The 14374-nt window shown below is 37.2% G+C and overlaps 2 protein-coding genes across 2 annotated transcripts in view; both read right to left on the reverse strand.

Moving 5' to 3' along the window:
- LOC107574348 (potassium voltage-gated channel subfamily A member 1-like) overlaps window positions 1-123 on the reverse strand; it is a 3574-nt gene extending 3451 nt beyond the window's left edge. Inside the window, exon 1 of the mRNA XM_016260791.1 lies at window positions 1-123. This exon is cut by the window's left edge and continues 210 nt beyond it. The gene's annotated coding sequence lies outside the window, so the exon portion shown is untranslated.
- Window positions 124-4369: 4246 nt separating this feature from the next.
- On the reverse strand, window positions 4370-8647 carry LOC107576440 (shaker-related potassium channel tsha2-like). The gene is made up of 2 exons (XM_016262618.1): window positions 6973-8647; window positions 4370-4548 (listed from the first exon to the last, which is right to left on the reverse strand). The coding sequence occupies exon 1, from the start codon at window positions 8439-8441 to the stop codon at window positions 7008-7010; it is 1434 nt and encodes a 477-aa protein (XP_016118104.1). The 5' UTR covers window positions 8442-8647; the 3' UTR covers window positions 4370-4548; window positions 6973-7007.
- Between the last annotated feature and the right edge of the window lie 5727 nt (window positions 8648-14374).

Consider the following 14374-nt stretch of genomic DNA (forward strand, 5'->3'; position numbering starts at 1 on the left):
AAAAAATGGCTTTGAGATGTATTACAAAGCTTCACATTCAATTTAAACGTGTGCTAAAAGACAAAAAGCAGGGGGAAAAGGCTCAACGAAAACATGTAGCCGCAACGTCCTCCCTGCACTCCTGCTCGTGCGGCGGCACCTTGGTGTAAATGGCTTATACTGCATGAGAAATTGTAATACTGCAGCTCAGCTCAGGCGGGACATACATTAAGGGGGCAAAAGCGAACCATACCATTTCCAGACATTACTGCATCAGCAAAATTTCCCTCTTACGAGTAGACAATATGACGAGCAGTCTGTTTTATCTGGACACACTGACAGGGGGGTATGGATGCGAAAGGCTTCTTAAAGGGGGGATCAATAAGGGGAGAGGGAATAATTCCTTTATCATGCCCAACATATTGTTGCACTGTATTGCACATGAGAGAACGCGGAGCGAGAGAGGCGGGTAGGACAGTATGGGGGAGGGGTTCGACGCAATGCAGACCGCGCGTGGCCACAAGTCCACGCAATGCGCGAGAGCATTTATGTGCCAACAACACTGGCGCAGTATCTGATTCGCCGAGCACTAATGTGCACAGATACTAACAGACCACACTAACCAATAACCACAATAAAAAGACGACTTCCCTAAAGAGCTCGTTGTCGTGGAATACTGCGACTTTTTTCCACCCAAAAGAGTTAAAACGCCGCACAGCTCCATGCGTGCTGTTTGAGACTAGATCGTGCGGGGGTTGGAATATTTATAGAATAACGTGGGTGGGTGTATGTACTCGGACGGACGGCGATTTGTGCAGCACACTCGGTTAGAGCGTTTTCCAGCATACGCCGATTATATAGGCAGTTTGTTTTATAAATCTCACTTTCATTTTCCTTTAGAATTACCTAGAATGTTTTTGTCTTGAAACGTTTGAATGTCTGAATTTGCGAGTCACTTATTTCAACATCATTTCTGTCACTTAGAATGGTAGGGATATTCACTCTGTATAACTGACCATTTGATCAAGAATATACCACTGACATGCAGGTTAATGATGTCCGACAGGTTTTTAAGATGCAGCTGACATGTGCCAACTTATAGCTAAATGCAATGCTTGCATTCATGTTCGTAGAAAAGTTATAGGCCTACAAATTTCCACAAAAATATGATTTCATGATTCTAAAACGTGGTTTAGCCATTAAGTAAGCAGTACATTTACATTTACATTTACATTTAGTCATTTAGCAGACGCTTTTATCCAAAGCGACTTACAATTGGGGGATACATAAAGCGATTCTTCTTAAGAGAGGCAAACAGACACAAGAAGTGGTTGTAATACCAATACCATCTTAGACATTGTTCAAATAAGTACAAGCTAGAAAGAGAAGGAATAAATTTTTTTTTTTTTTTTTCAGTACTATTCTTTTCCTTTACACCTTGAAATATCATAATTTTCATACAGTTTTAAGCAATGAATATTCCTCAGGTATTGCTTTTGTAATGTTCTCAGATATGGCTTTTCCAAGGGTTACTCCTTTATTGAACAAAACGTACATTAAAACACATTAAAAATCAAAATGTGACTTTTTACTTTAGCAGACAATGTTTTAAGAAATAATATTTTTAATATTTAAATTTTTTTAAAACTTTTTTTACGTCAGCATTTCAGAATGTTCACAATTTGACGTTTTATTTTTTATTTTATTTTATAAAGCCATGTTTTTACTTTAAGCCTCCCAAAAATAACTTAAGTAACTTAAAATATGTTCAGCACAGAAACGTTTAAACTTAATACGTTTTATGGATTTATTACACATCATTGACCTTTATATGTCTTTAAATATGTAACAATCCAATATAATTATGATGATGTAGTAATACAAAATCTTTTTTTATGCTTGTGGACGGTGATGTTTCCTCCAATTTACCTGTAGGTGGCGCACAAACATCATCAAACCGATACAAACACCACCAGAATGAATGATCGGTGCATGAAATCCACCCATTAGTGTCAGGAACATGTAAAAGAACTCGTGACTTAATTCAGAGAGGGAAAAGCTTGAATTAAAAAAAACGAACTAAATAAATATGAGCTATACAGGATGACTTATGAACTTGGTAAATTGTTAGCTACCGACATTAAACATATATCAAGTTGATCTCCTGCATGTCCATCAGCCAAACAGAGTACAAGCACTAGGCCTAGTTTTCATTATGAGGCACTGTTAGAACAGCAGCTGGAGTGAGTGAACTCTTAACTGCTAAATATCATAAATAAGAAATGGGCACACCTTTCCTCCCCTCACTTTGCCGTTCAATAACTTCCCCATGTAGGCTACTTTTGGTGAGTAGCGATTAGTTCAATCAACGTAAATGCATCAGTAGTCATTAATCAGAGCTGTCTGAAGTGTCACAGATCCCACCTGTTATACATTATTGATGGAGTAATTGTAAAGTCTTGTAAGTGTTTCATCGCTCTGTTTAAACTGACCGTGACCGTATTACTTTATCTTGATTTTTGGAGACATAGTATAAATGCATGCCTCAACTTCAAAAGCTTTTTAAAAAGGACATCCACTAAGCACAATTTAGTTCAATTGGAAGTGTTTGTTGGGCCATTGCTATAGTAAATGATGCAGGACATCCAATTAGCTTTTTACGCCCAGATACATCTGGTGGTGAGCAATGTGATTCAAAGTAACATGCTACAGTGCCACAGTAGATTTTTTTTTTTTCATCATCAGCGTGGTAGTATTTTGTAATAAACAACTACAAAAGAAAACATCTTTCACAGGACAATACTTTGGATCACTCGGTCATGTCACTCAGGTCTGCAATCCATAATGTAAAGTTTTACTTTACAGAAAACTTTAAAACTTAATTTATCAAGAGAAATGATTCAAACAACGTTTAATTATGAATGTGACAAAATATTTATTTATCAAAAATAAATGAACAATTCATACCTCATTAATGTGTTAGAAAAATAGCTTGTTCACACGGTTTGATGTGGTCACGTGGGCAGGTTACCACAAGATGTTAAGGTAACAAGCATCTGTTGTCAGACCATATACTTACATTTTATCCTGAGAAATGGCAACATATGCAAAGTACAACTCTTGCATGTTTAAAGCACACAGATTACACAAGGCAGAGATTATAGAGATATTTAAGAACAATATCTCACAAGGCAATGACATAATGAAGACTTAAACAAAGCTTAAAACATTTTATAAATAATATGTAAATAAATTTTAGATTACAAATACATTACAAAAATCAGTAGTGGCCTGTGAGGTTTTGAGAGGATGATTTGTAAATTAATAGGTGATCGATGGACCAATATGTCTATTTATATATTTACTGATAATTATGCTTAAGTACACAAATGATACATTCGATATAAAAATAGCCTTGATAATTAATAGCTTTATAATCGCAATAATGAATAAAAATTTCTCAGTGCCATGTACAGACTACATGCACATACGCAAATACTGTAGCCTATAGCCTACTTTATGACCATTTCAAACTTTCCTACATGAACGGAGAGCCCCATTCTTTCTAACATTAACTCCCCTGTGTGAATTCAATCATTCGCTCCTTCATTTTGGTAAATGTGTATATCGTCCTGTCATTCAGTCTCATCTTTCATTCATTTGTATTTAATCGATATTTTGGCTAAAGTTTCTGTTCACCAGGGCTGCGTTCAGCCCCGACAAAACGGTGCAAAACGTTTTTTAAACGGAAACGGTGATGCGTTGAACGCCCTGTTCTGATGACGCAAGAGTTGCAACTATGGCAGCGGAGAAGGCCATTATTTATTTGTGGTTTTTTTAAAGAATTTTCGGAGCCTGATGAAATCTGTATAAATGCGTGTTTAATACTGCAAAATACGCTCGATGTTACAGTCACTGCCCTTGCCCTCCAGAATAAAGGAGAACATCCCAATCGAGTGAAGGGATTTGTGGAAACTGTGGTTCCTAATTATTGTGATTCAACATTTGCCTCACATTTCAGGATGAAAAGACAAACATTTCAGGTGAAGGATAATCCACTTCTTACCTCCAAGACTGTGTTATGATCTATATGACCTTATTATTTTTATTGTGAGTATTCGGCTTATCATTACTGCTGATCGCTGTTGTTGTGCTATGATATTGTAATATTTACCATTATATAATCAGAGGGGTATAGAAAAGTTTATGAAAGTGTCACTCCATAATACAATAGCAAAATATATAAATATGTATAGTATTTTTATGTTTCATTAATCAGTATTTAGCACACCTTCCTAAGGAAAGGATATGGACCAGAAGACATTGCAATTACTAAATGATATTTAGACAGACTTAAAGAAGTTCCTATACATGTGCTCTTAATATGCATTATGCACATTTAAACTGAACTTGAAAAAACTGAAAAAGTTAATTGTATCATGTTCGTCTATTTGTTCCTTTTAAACACTAGCTACTGGCAAAAATACACACAAATTGCATGTTTATGCAGGTAATATCAACTTCTGTCTTCTTTATAGAGAAGAAATGTCTTCATACAGTTGCTTCTTCCTGCAATTAGAAGTAACATCAATGTGGTGACACGGATAATGAGACATGCACCTATCAGTGAATGTGATATCTGTTCTCAAAAGTGTTTACTGCAAGGCTGTAATGCAGTACTCTAAAAAAACTAATTCCGCCGAAAGGGGGCGATCGATACACATAAAATCACGTTGGCCCTTTGAGTGACAAGTGAACAAATAATTTACCTATACCCTGTTCATGATTGTAGCAATAGGCCTACTAACATATTTGCTATTCTTAAGCCATTAATAAAAACCCAATGATTTTCTGTTGAAAATAAAATATGACTTATTTAATTTTACAGCTGAAGTGTAGGCTTAAGTCCTGTCCCAAATTGCATACTATACACCAGGGGTGCCCAACCCTGCTCCTGGCGATCGACTCTCCTGCAAAGTTCAGCTCCAACCCTAATCAAACACACCTAAAGCAACTAATTAGGGTATTCAGGATCACTTAAAAATTAAAGTCAGGTGTCTTTGATTAGAGTTGGAGCTAAACTTTGCAGGACAGTCGATCGCCAGGAGCAGGGTTGGGCACCCCTGCTATACACTATACACTTTTATTATGCATTATGTACTCAACAGTCCAGTGTATGATTTGCATAAGGTTATTTTGTCACCAACTTCAGAGTCCAATAGCCCCTCCACCTCCGTTACATAAGGAAAGCTGTGACAGTTGAGTGCATGAAGTGTCCAACAACCGAGGACCAAATTCTACTGGGGATCCTTTGTGTGAATTTAAACTGGAGAAGTGCCTGGCTTCTGCTGGACAAGTTTTGTTTATTTAAAGTTAAGGAAGTCTATTTTTTAAATCCTTCATAAAATGTATCCTGTTAATTCTTCAGATTCTGAATATTCTGATGTTGATGAGACATGTTCATTCTGTGGTGTAGTAGAAGAAACAGCTGCCTACTTATTTTTTAACTGTAACAAAACGAATAAATTCTGGGTTGATTTAAGCGCTTTCATTTTCAGCCCTATAGGAGTTAATTACTAATTAATTTTTTTATTATGAAAACCATGATCGTTTATCTCTTGAATGAGTTACCAACTTCTATATTGTATCCAAAATCTTTAATTCACAAACAAAACTATTCTATTTCTTCTTTGTTTTGTCTTGTCTTCCAAGTTTTCTTCTTGAATTAAATAGCTGAATTTCATCCCCCAGCCTTATACATAATAAGAATAATGCTAGATTTTTGAGGTTTTAAATTTTACTATTTTGCTTTTCTTCATGTATGTTTGTATATTTGTCTGTCTTTTTTTTTTCTTTGTCATTTTCCGTATGTAATTCCTAATGAAGTGCCCAACATCATATATAGCAGGGATCCTCAAATCTGGCCCACGAGATCCACTTTCCTGCAGAGTTTAACTCTAACCCTAATCAAAGACACCTGAGCATGCTAATCAATATCTTCAGGATCATTAGAAAATCACAGGTAGCTGAGTTTGATCAGGGTTGGAGCTAAACTCTGCAGTGCATTGGACCTCCAGGGCAATATTTGAGGAACCCTGATATATAGGCTACACAAATATTCTGGACTGATAGAGAACATTTAATTAAGAAGCAACTGAGTCATTATTTTACGTCATAATGGGTTTGACATAATTATACACTTCAATGACCATGGAATTAGTAAAGATAAAACATTTTATACAATTGTTTTAATTGTTTTATTAATGGGAAAATTTCACATCTATAAAATGAAATGGTCTGACTCCATTTTTCGTCATATTAAAAAAGCTTTACTGTAATATTTTACATGATTGTAAAAGTAAGCAAAGTGATATTGTTGCATAAAGTGCATGGCACCCTTTTCCTCTTGTATATTATTCTATATTATTATTATTCCCTTGGCACTGGTTTATTATATATATTTTTGTCTTTTTCTTTTTGAATCGAATGTCTGATTGTATCATTCTATTATATGGCATTAATAAAAACAATCTTAAACGTTCCAGTAAAACCAATAGCAAGTACAAAAAATGAAGTGTCCAACATTCCATTTAAGTGCATCACTGGGTTATCTGAAGTGCACCTTTTCTTTTCAGAATTTTCAGTGTGAACACGCTCCCACGCTCCCACTATTTACACTACTAAATGATATAGAATAGTGCATAAGTAGGAGAACTGCGACGCGCCTTTTTGTGTTAGCAAACATTCTGAGATGCCGTAAGGTTCAACCTGGTTATTCGGGCGCTTTCAGTGTACTGGCCGTTTACGGTTGCCAAACAACTGATGGAAGCATGGCGCACGAATGTAGAATTCAACTGTGAGGTCACATATTTTAACTAGCCAACAACGGCTCTGACCAATAAAGTTCAAGCAGTCATAATCTAGAATTGGAAATCTAGAAACAAGAAACCCAAAACTATAGCCTACACACAGCAAGACTAATGTCATACTCACATAAATGCGCGCGCGTTGAGCTCTTTTCGGTGTTCTTACACATCTGTGAGTTTGCCTGTATTTTCCTCTGATGGACTGAAATTGAATACGCTTATTGAATTCCAGTCGTCGTCGTCTGAACGCTCTGATTTCACTAGCGAGGGTTTACTGTCGCTTTTATTTCGGTCACAAACAAGAGGCAACGTGCGGCCACACGTTACGTGCGTGTATTTCTCTTGCTCCTCCTCGTTGTGCTCTCGGTGTCGGTGATAGAAGTAATTAAAGTTCGACACGATTACTGGTACCGGCAGGGCGATTGTAAGAACTCCTGCAATAGCACACATTGATCCAACAATTTTGCCTCCTATCGTCACTGGGTACATGTCACCATATCCAACAGTAGTCATGGTAACAACCGCCCACCAGAACGCGTCTGGGATACTGGTAAAAGACGATTCCGGGTCGTCCACTTCGGCGAAGTACACCGCACTGGAGAACAATATAATGCCGATGATTAGGAAAAATATCAGCAGTGCAAGTTCTCGCATACTCGCTCGTAGGGTCTGACCGAGAATTTGGAGACCCTTGGAGTGCCGCGAGAGCTTGAAAATCCTGAAGACGCGCACCAAGCGGATAACTCTCAGTATGGCGAGAGACGTGGTCTGTTGTGAGCTTGACTGGACCTCGCTAAGGTCCAAACCCAAAGTTATGAAATATGGAAGAATAGCCACAATATCTATGACGTTCATGATGTCTTTGAAGAAGACGGGCTTGCTCGGGCATGCAAGAAACCTTACAAACAGTTCGAAGGAATACCAAACGACGCAGATGGTCTCCAACAAGAAGAATGGATCCGTGAATGTACTAGATCTTTTTCCAGCAGACGTTCCGTTCGGCGCAAGGTGGTTGTTGAACACATGATCATCCTCTCTAAATTCTGGCAAAGTTTCTATACAGAAGATAACAATGGATATCAGGATGATCATTACGGATACTATAGCGATCATTCTGGCTGGACCAGAGCTGTCAGGATGCTCAAACAGCAGCCAGATTTGACGCTTAAATTCATTGGACGGAACGGGACGTTCGTCTTCTTTCAGCAAACCCTCGTCCTCTCGAAAACGATCAATGGCGTCATCACCAATTTCGTAAAATGTAATTTCGTTCATAAAGATCTCAACCGGCACGTTGATGGGTCTTCGAAGCCTCCCACCAGACTGATAGTAATACAGGATCGCATCAAAACTCGGTCTGTTCCTATCAAAGAAGAACTCGTCCCTCACCGGGTCGTAGAACCGCATCCTTTTAATTGGGTCTCCTAGTAATGTGTTCGGATATCTTGCGAGGGTTTTAAGTTGTGTTTCGAAACGCAGACCTGAAATGTTGATAGTGACGAGCGTGCAGCACTCCTGGTCAGGGGGCTCCACTTCACAGACGTCCTGGAAGGGGGCCGCGTGGTCCACACTCTCATCGTGGTTCTCTTGGGACATTTTTGCCCCTCGAGAGTGTTGTCTGCTCTGCCTCCACGACTTTCCGCCACTCCACCAGTTTTTTGGATCCGATAGCTCCAGCCTGACGGAGGTAGAGCCCAAAGCTACTAAGCTACCTTCTAATAGTTTGGAAAACTCTTTTAAACTAGTCTATTGGTGTAAAGAAACAGAAGTCATTCTGACAGCATGCTCAGCCGAGAGCTCAAACAGATATAGTAGCACTCAGACTGCTGAAGACAGCAAAGGGTGGGCTGACTTTTATTGGTACACTGAAGCAATGTGGGTCGCGTGTTTTGAACCTTAGTGGCACGAAGTTAGACCCTGTAATTTGAAGAAGACTTTAGAACTAGACATTGTATTTATTATTGTATGAATATATATATATATATATATATATATATATATATATATATATATATACAGTATATATATGGGTCAAGATACCGGCCCTCCAGGACCGTGTTTGGGCACCCCTGGCCTAGGTCAACATTTATGTTTGTGAAAGCCTATAGCCTATTGTTGTGGCTTTTGCAGAAATGACCCATTCACTCATAATTATGATTAATTTGAATTATTATTATGCTTCCAAACAGTTTATTTCCTACATCCAAAAACTCTCGCAGTGTTGCTCCAGCCTGGGCCTCTTGAACTTGAAAATGCTGGCGTGACTGACACCTGAGCATCCGCACAGGGCGACTCCTTAAGAAGAGTCATTAGCAGCGGTTACACTGGACGACTTTACAACTAACACCATGAGGCCCCAAACAGAAATGTGATGATGCCTCAGGTTCATTGGTGCTGATGGATATAGAGAAAGAGAGAGAGTGAGAATCACCACACCTCCGACACCTGTGTGCAGAAAGTTGTCTGGGTCAACTGGCTTGATATGAGTCGTTCTCTATTGCTTGCTTGTTTGTTTGTTTGTTTATTTTTGACCAGAGCTATGATTAATGATAACTTTATTTTCATCACAGCCAGTCAGGAACCTCTACATCAGGGGTTCTCATTAACATTATTAACATAACTTAATATAATAATGAAAGTGACCATTTTGACAAGTGTAAGGGCCTGTTTACACCAAGGAGGATATACAATTATATGGTTAGCTGTATTTTATGATTTCATGTAGAATTGTATTTTTCCTTCTTTCAGCAAGTCTGTTAGCCATTTTGTTGGATACTAGTTGTAACTTGCAGCTGTATCTCTCTTTTTTATTAATGAAGTTTACAACACTGTTACCTCACGACATTAAAAATAACTCTGCATATGCATGTATATAAAAAGACATAAATCAGTAAGGCACTTCCAAGCAATCAGTAACAGCAGATTGAGTCTTGGAGATGGACCCAATAAACAGGCAAATCCCTCGAGCCAGGGCAGAAAAGGCCAGGGATTCCCATGAGAGGAAAATGCTGACAGTAAGCAATATGCCATCTTAATAAATGGCACCATCACTGGCCATGTGAGTGAAGGACGGCCCAGTGGGATGAGATATCATCATTCCATTCACACCCAAACGTCAGCATGGAATTCCTGCAATGTTCAGATGGCGTCAGGCTCCTGAGGAATCGGCTCACGTTCCACCTTGTGTGTGACGATACATGCAAGGAATTTATCATGGTTTCAGGTATGACAACCCCTAGGCCCTCAAATTTCAGCAATCTCAGAATCTTCAATAAAAGTTACTCTCCGGTTCTGTGCAGTTGTATATAATATTATAAGAGCCTTTCCCGTGGCTTAATAAAGCTCTGATGAGTTTACCCGCTAGCGTCTCCATTCAGTTTATCGGCTCATATTACAAACTCATGTCTAATAGGCAGCTTAATACTTTTACCATCCCCTGTGTGTGATAGTACCTTAAAAACTCTTGTGTGTGTAATAGCGGGACAAATTCGTACTCATTCACATACTAATGTTTTGGCACAGTAGTTGACTTGCATGTGAGGTCACATTCCATCTTAAAGAGATACTTCAAAATTATGTCGATTACTCACCCTCATGTCATTGAATGTCGAGTGAATGTCCAGGCTGCCTTGTTTTCTGGACAGCCAAAGTGAATGAGAACTGGACTATCAAGTTACAAATATGACAAATAAGTAGTGTTGTAAAATAAAACTATAATTTTGAAATACAGCTGAAATAAAATTAAATATAAATATTAGATGAAAAACTTGAAAGAAAATGAGAAATGTTGCCTTGGCAACTGACTGGACTAAAAAAGTTTAACTACTAAAATGACAGAGTAAAACTGAAATAAATATAAATTAAAACTATATAGAAATCAGCGCTGTCAAATTCATTAATCACATCCAAAATAAGTTTGTGTTTACATTGTGTGTACTGTGTATATTTATATGCATATATAAACACACATACATACATATATATATATATATATTAAAAAAATATTTACATGTGTGTGTATATATATATATATATATATATATATATATACATACACACAAATAAAATATAGTATTACTAATTTATAATAATATAGTATTAATAAACACAAAGTCATTTATATGACCTCAGGAATATAAAATATGTACAGTCACAAATTGTTTCTGTTTTTATTTATAGATATCATTTTATATAGATTTTTATTATTAGTTATTTATAGACAACAACAACAACAATAAATTGTAATATTTTATAATTAGTTTATTTTTTCAATTACTGTTAAAAGGGTAAAATGACATGCAAGAAAAAACAATTTAACTATAAAAAAATGGGCTGGACCTTCCATTTAAGATTATTATTATTCATTTTTAGAAACTATGAGACTTTGCTACCAGTGACTAGAGCTAATGTTTTATAGCTAATATAGCGATGGCCTTTGAGCCAGAGGTGACAGGCTGATATATGTGTGATGAGCGATGATAGCTTCAGATGACAGGAGGACGACTGCCGAGAGATTTTCCTCTAAATTATCAGCCTCTTCAAAATGTTTATCCCATGTAAACTTATTCTAATGTGACCTAAATGGACCACAAGATTGTTTGCAGCAACATCTAATTATTACGTATAAGGTGTCTTTTTTGTTGTTGAAACAAGCTAAGAAACACCTGCTACTGAGGCTCAGCAGGTCCATAGTGTGAGTGCTAAGTTGCTGCTGACTTCGACACCTTTAGCTGCCACAGATCAAGGCATCCTCCATAGAAAGTGAATACGACTGCAAGGCACTATGCCAGTTCTCGGGGTTTTATGGTCACCGGTTTTAGCAGGGTGTCAGATGAGTTTTTGATGACCATGTTTTCGCTGATAGGAGACCATGGCATGAAGCAAGGGGGTGAAACCTGAGATTGGAGATCCGGAAGGTTGGATGGTATTATGATTACAGACCTTGATTAAGACTTGCCCTTTTTAGTTGCAGACACCGTCTGCTGTCGAGCTACGGTCGGATCTGCTGGAAGGAAGCCTTGAAGTGTGTCCTGTTCAACATGAAAGTGTTGGTTGAGAGTGAATGAACTTCAAAGCAAATCTTCTTGGTCATTTTATTGGAGGTTTACGTTTCTCTCAATTCTCAGGCAAAAGCTTAATTTTGAGGCAAAATTTGGATTTTTTTGAGTTTTGAGTTTTTGTAATGTAAATGGCTCCTCCTGATATTTTTTTTCTTTACCTGTACAAAAATATGATACTTAAAGGTACATTCAGTCATTTTTATGTTGGACTATGCTGTAGTCTTGGGCTTTAGTGGCACCTAGTGGTGCGGATGAAGCATTTAAAAATGCATAATTTAAAACAAATTAAAAGTTATTTGTGTCTTAAGCAGTAAGATTTAGTGGAAAAAAGTGATACATTTATTTGCGTGACAAACTTAAAAAATAAAGCTCTGTGCAAAATTCAGTGAAATTGAACAAGTAAATATAATTTCTCAACGATTCCTAAATCGGAACGGCCATAAATCATGTAGTATCTGATACTGTAGCTGGTATGTTGACGAACGCAATACAAGTGAACATTGTGTGCATCATGTCTCAATCGTCTCAGTACACAGACACAGACGTTTTACCCACAGATGCAGCTGAAACTGTATCCAGCCCCACGAGTATCCCTCTGGACTGCCAGGAACAGCTAGTATTAATAGCCCTCCAGCACTTTCTGAAGAACTGTATCGAAAAAAGCAAGCCCTATTACATGCCATTTGTCATTAGTCTGCATTCAAATCAATCAATAGTAAGTTTTAATGAAAAGCTATAAAATATCGACCTATAAGTGGAGTGCTCTTTTGGCTGATTCAAGCATTCATAACAGGCAAACAGGTGAGAAGGAAAGTGGTTAGAAAAGCTCTTTTAGACTTTGTTTAGATTGACAATAAATAGTTTGATTGTGACTGGATCTGGAATCTTCTAAAATTGTGGTCACATTAGCAAAATTTTACAGGCAAAAAAAAAGTCCATTGTCTACTGTCAATAGTGTAGCAATGTATGATGCATAGTTCACATAGACTTCACTCCCCTTCCAAGCAGTCAACGGTGCAAATTAATGAACCAGTTGCAAAATCTGCACAGGGAAATCCTTTACCCACACGCAAAATGATTGATCGTATGAATTCTTCAGAAACTGAACTGCAGGCATTTAATGCAATGATAAACACAGGCAAACTTATTTTCCTGATTAAGTAGTTTAAAAATTGTAATTTTGTTCTCTTCAGTGTCAAATTTCCTTGTATATACTTCCTCTACACTACTACATGTGATCCAAGTCGCTTTATATTCTCTATCTGAATAACTTACTTAAATAACTAGCTTCCCTATAAGCATTAGAAGCATATAGCATAGTGAAGACCCCTTACAAATCATGGTTACCCTTTTAAAAGCTTCATGTGGTGCCCTCTAGTGAAACATCACACTATCTGTGTACACTCTGATATATTGGAATATATTGTGTATATTTGTGCATTCATTTCATTGTATAACACTGCTTTAACATGTCCACAAGAGGAAAAGAAAAAGAAAATAAGCAATAAAGGTTACAAAGACCTCAAGAGTTTATTTCTTCTCCAATGAAGACTATTCAGAGGAAAGCAGGAAAGAGTTTACCAGACATGTACATCCAGTGCAAATACAAATGTTTGATAAACAAACATCCAGTCACATTCAGCACGATATTCACTTAAGTCTCAGAGTAGCTGGACTCCAATTTACAGTGGTTGTTCCTCTGCAAAGTCTAAAAACAGCTGTTGGGTGGCTGTACCAAATGTGATTGTGACAACCGTGTGTTACAACCAACTAAACAGATATTTGACTGAAACGTAAAACAACTTGAATAGGGAAATACACTGAGTGAAATAATACAACAACACCCCTCCATGCTATAACCAACAACTTCCAGGAAACAATAATCATATTCTGGATGAAGAGTGTTATAATTCAAAATAGAAGAATAAAATGTTTTAACAAGGCATTTAAAATCCATGATTTTCCATCTTTTTCAACATTCACCAAAAGCAAAAAAAGGTTAATTTTCATGCCCCCATTGGTCCAGGGATCAAAATAGCCTTTTGTCGAACACAAATGTCTGTAAACAGAACTGTTCTGGGGCAGAAACAGAGCGCAAACAACAATACACATTTATTTGGCAAATGACAATCATTGGTGGTCAGTTTTTCCACTTTAAGTGTCAATAATTACTGGAATTTGTTTTTAGAAGTGAACGTTAAAAGATGAAATTAATAAAACCAAGGTGCACTATTCATATGTTTCATAAATATATACTTCTACACAGACAATATTAGCATCATGTTTATTCTAACTAAATGGTCTTCTACTATACAAGTGGTATTTAGAAAGCCAAAAAGTGCTATTTCGTAAACTTGGTAAACAGCATCTAAGGAGTCCAGAGTCTAACCCCAACAGACACATACCGACTCAAAATTATTTGAAGAAAGAAAGATTTAAAGTGTCAAATGGCTCTAAAGAACAAAATAA

Source organism: Sinocyclocheilus grahami, unplaced genomic scaffold, assembly GCF_001515645.1.
Source record: "Sinocyclocheilus grahami isolate Dianchi unplaced genomic scaffold, SAMN03320097.WGS_v1.1 scaffold31.1, whole genome shotgun sequence".
Taxonomy (NCBI): Eukaryota; Metazoa; Chordata; class Actinopteri; order Cypriniformes; family Cyprinidae; genus Sinocyclocheilus; species Sinocyclocheilus grahami.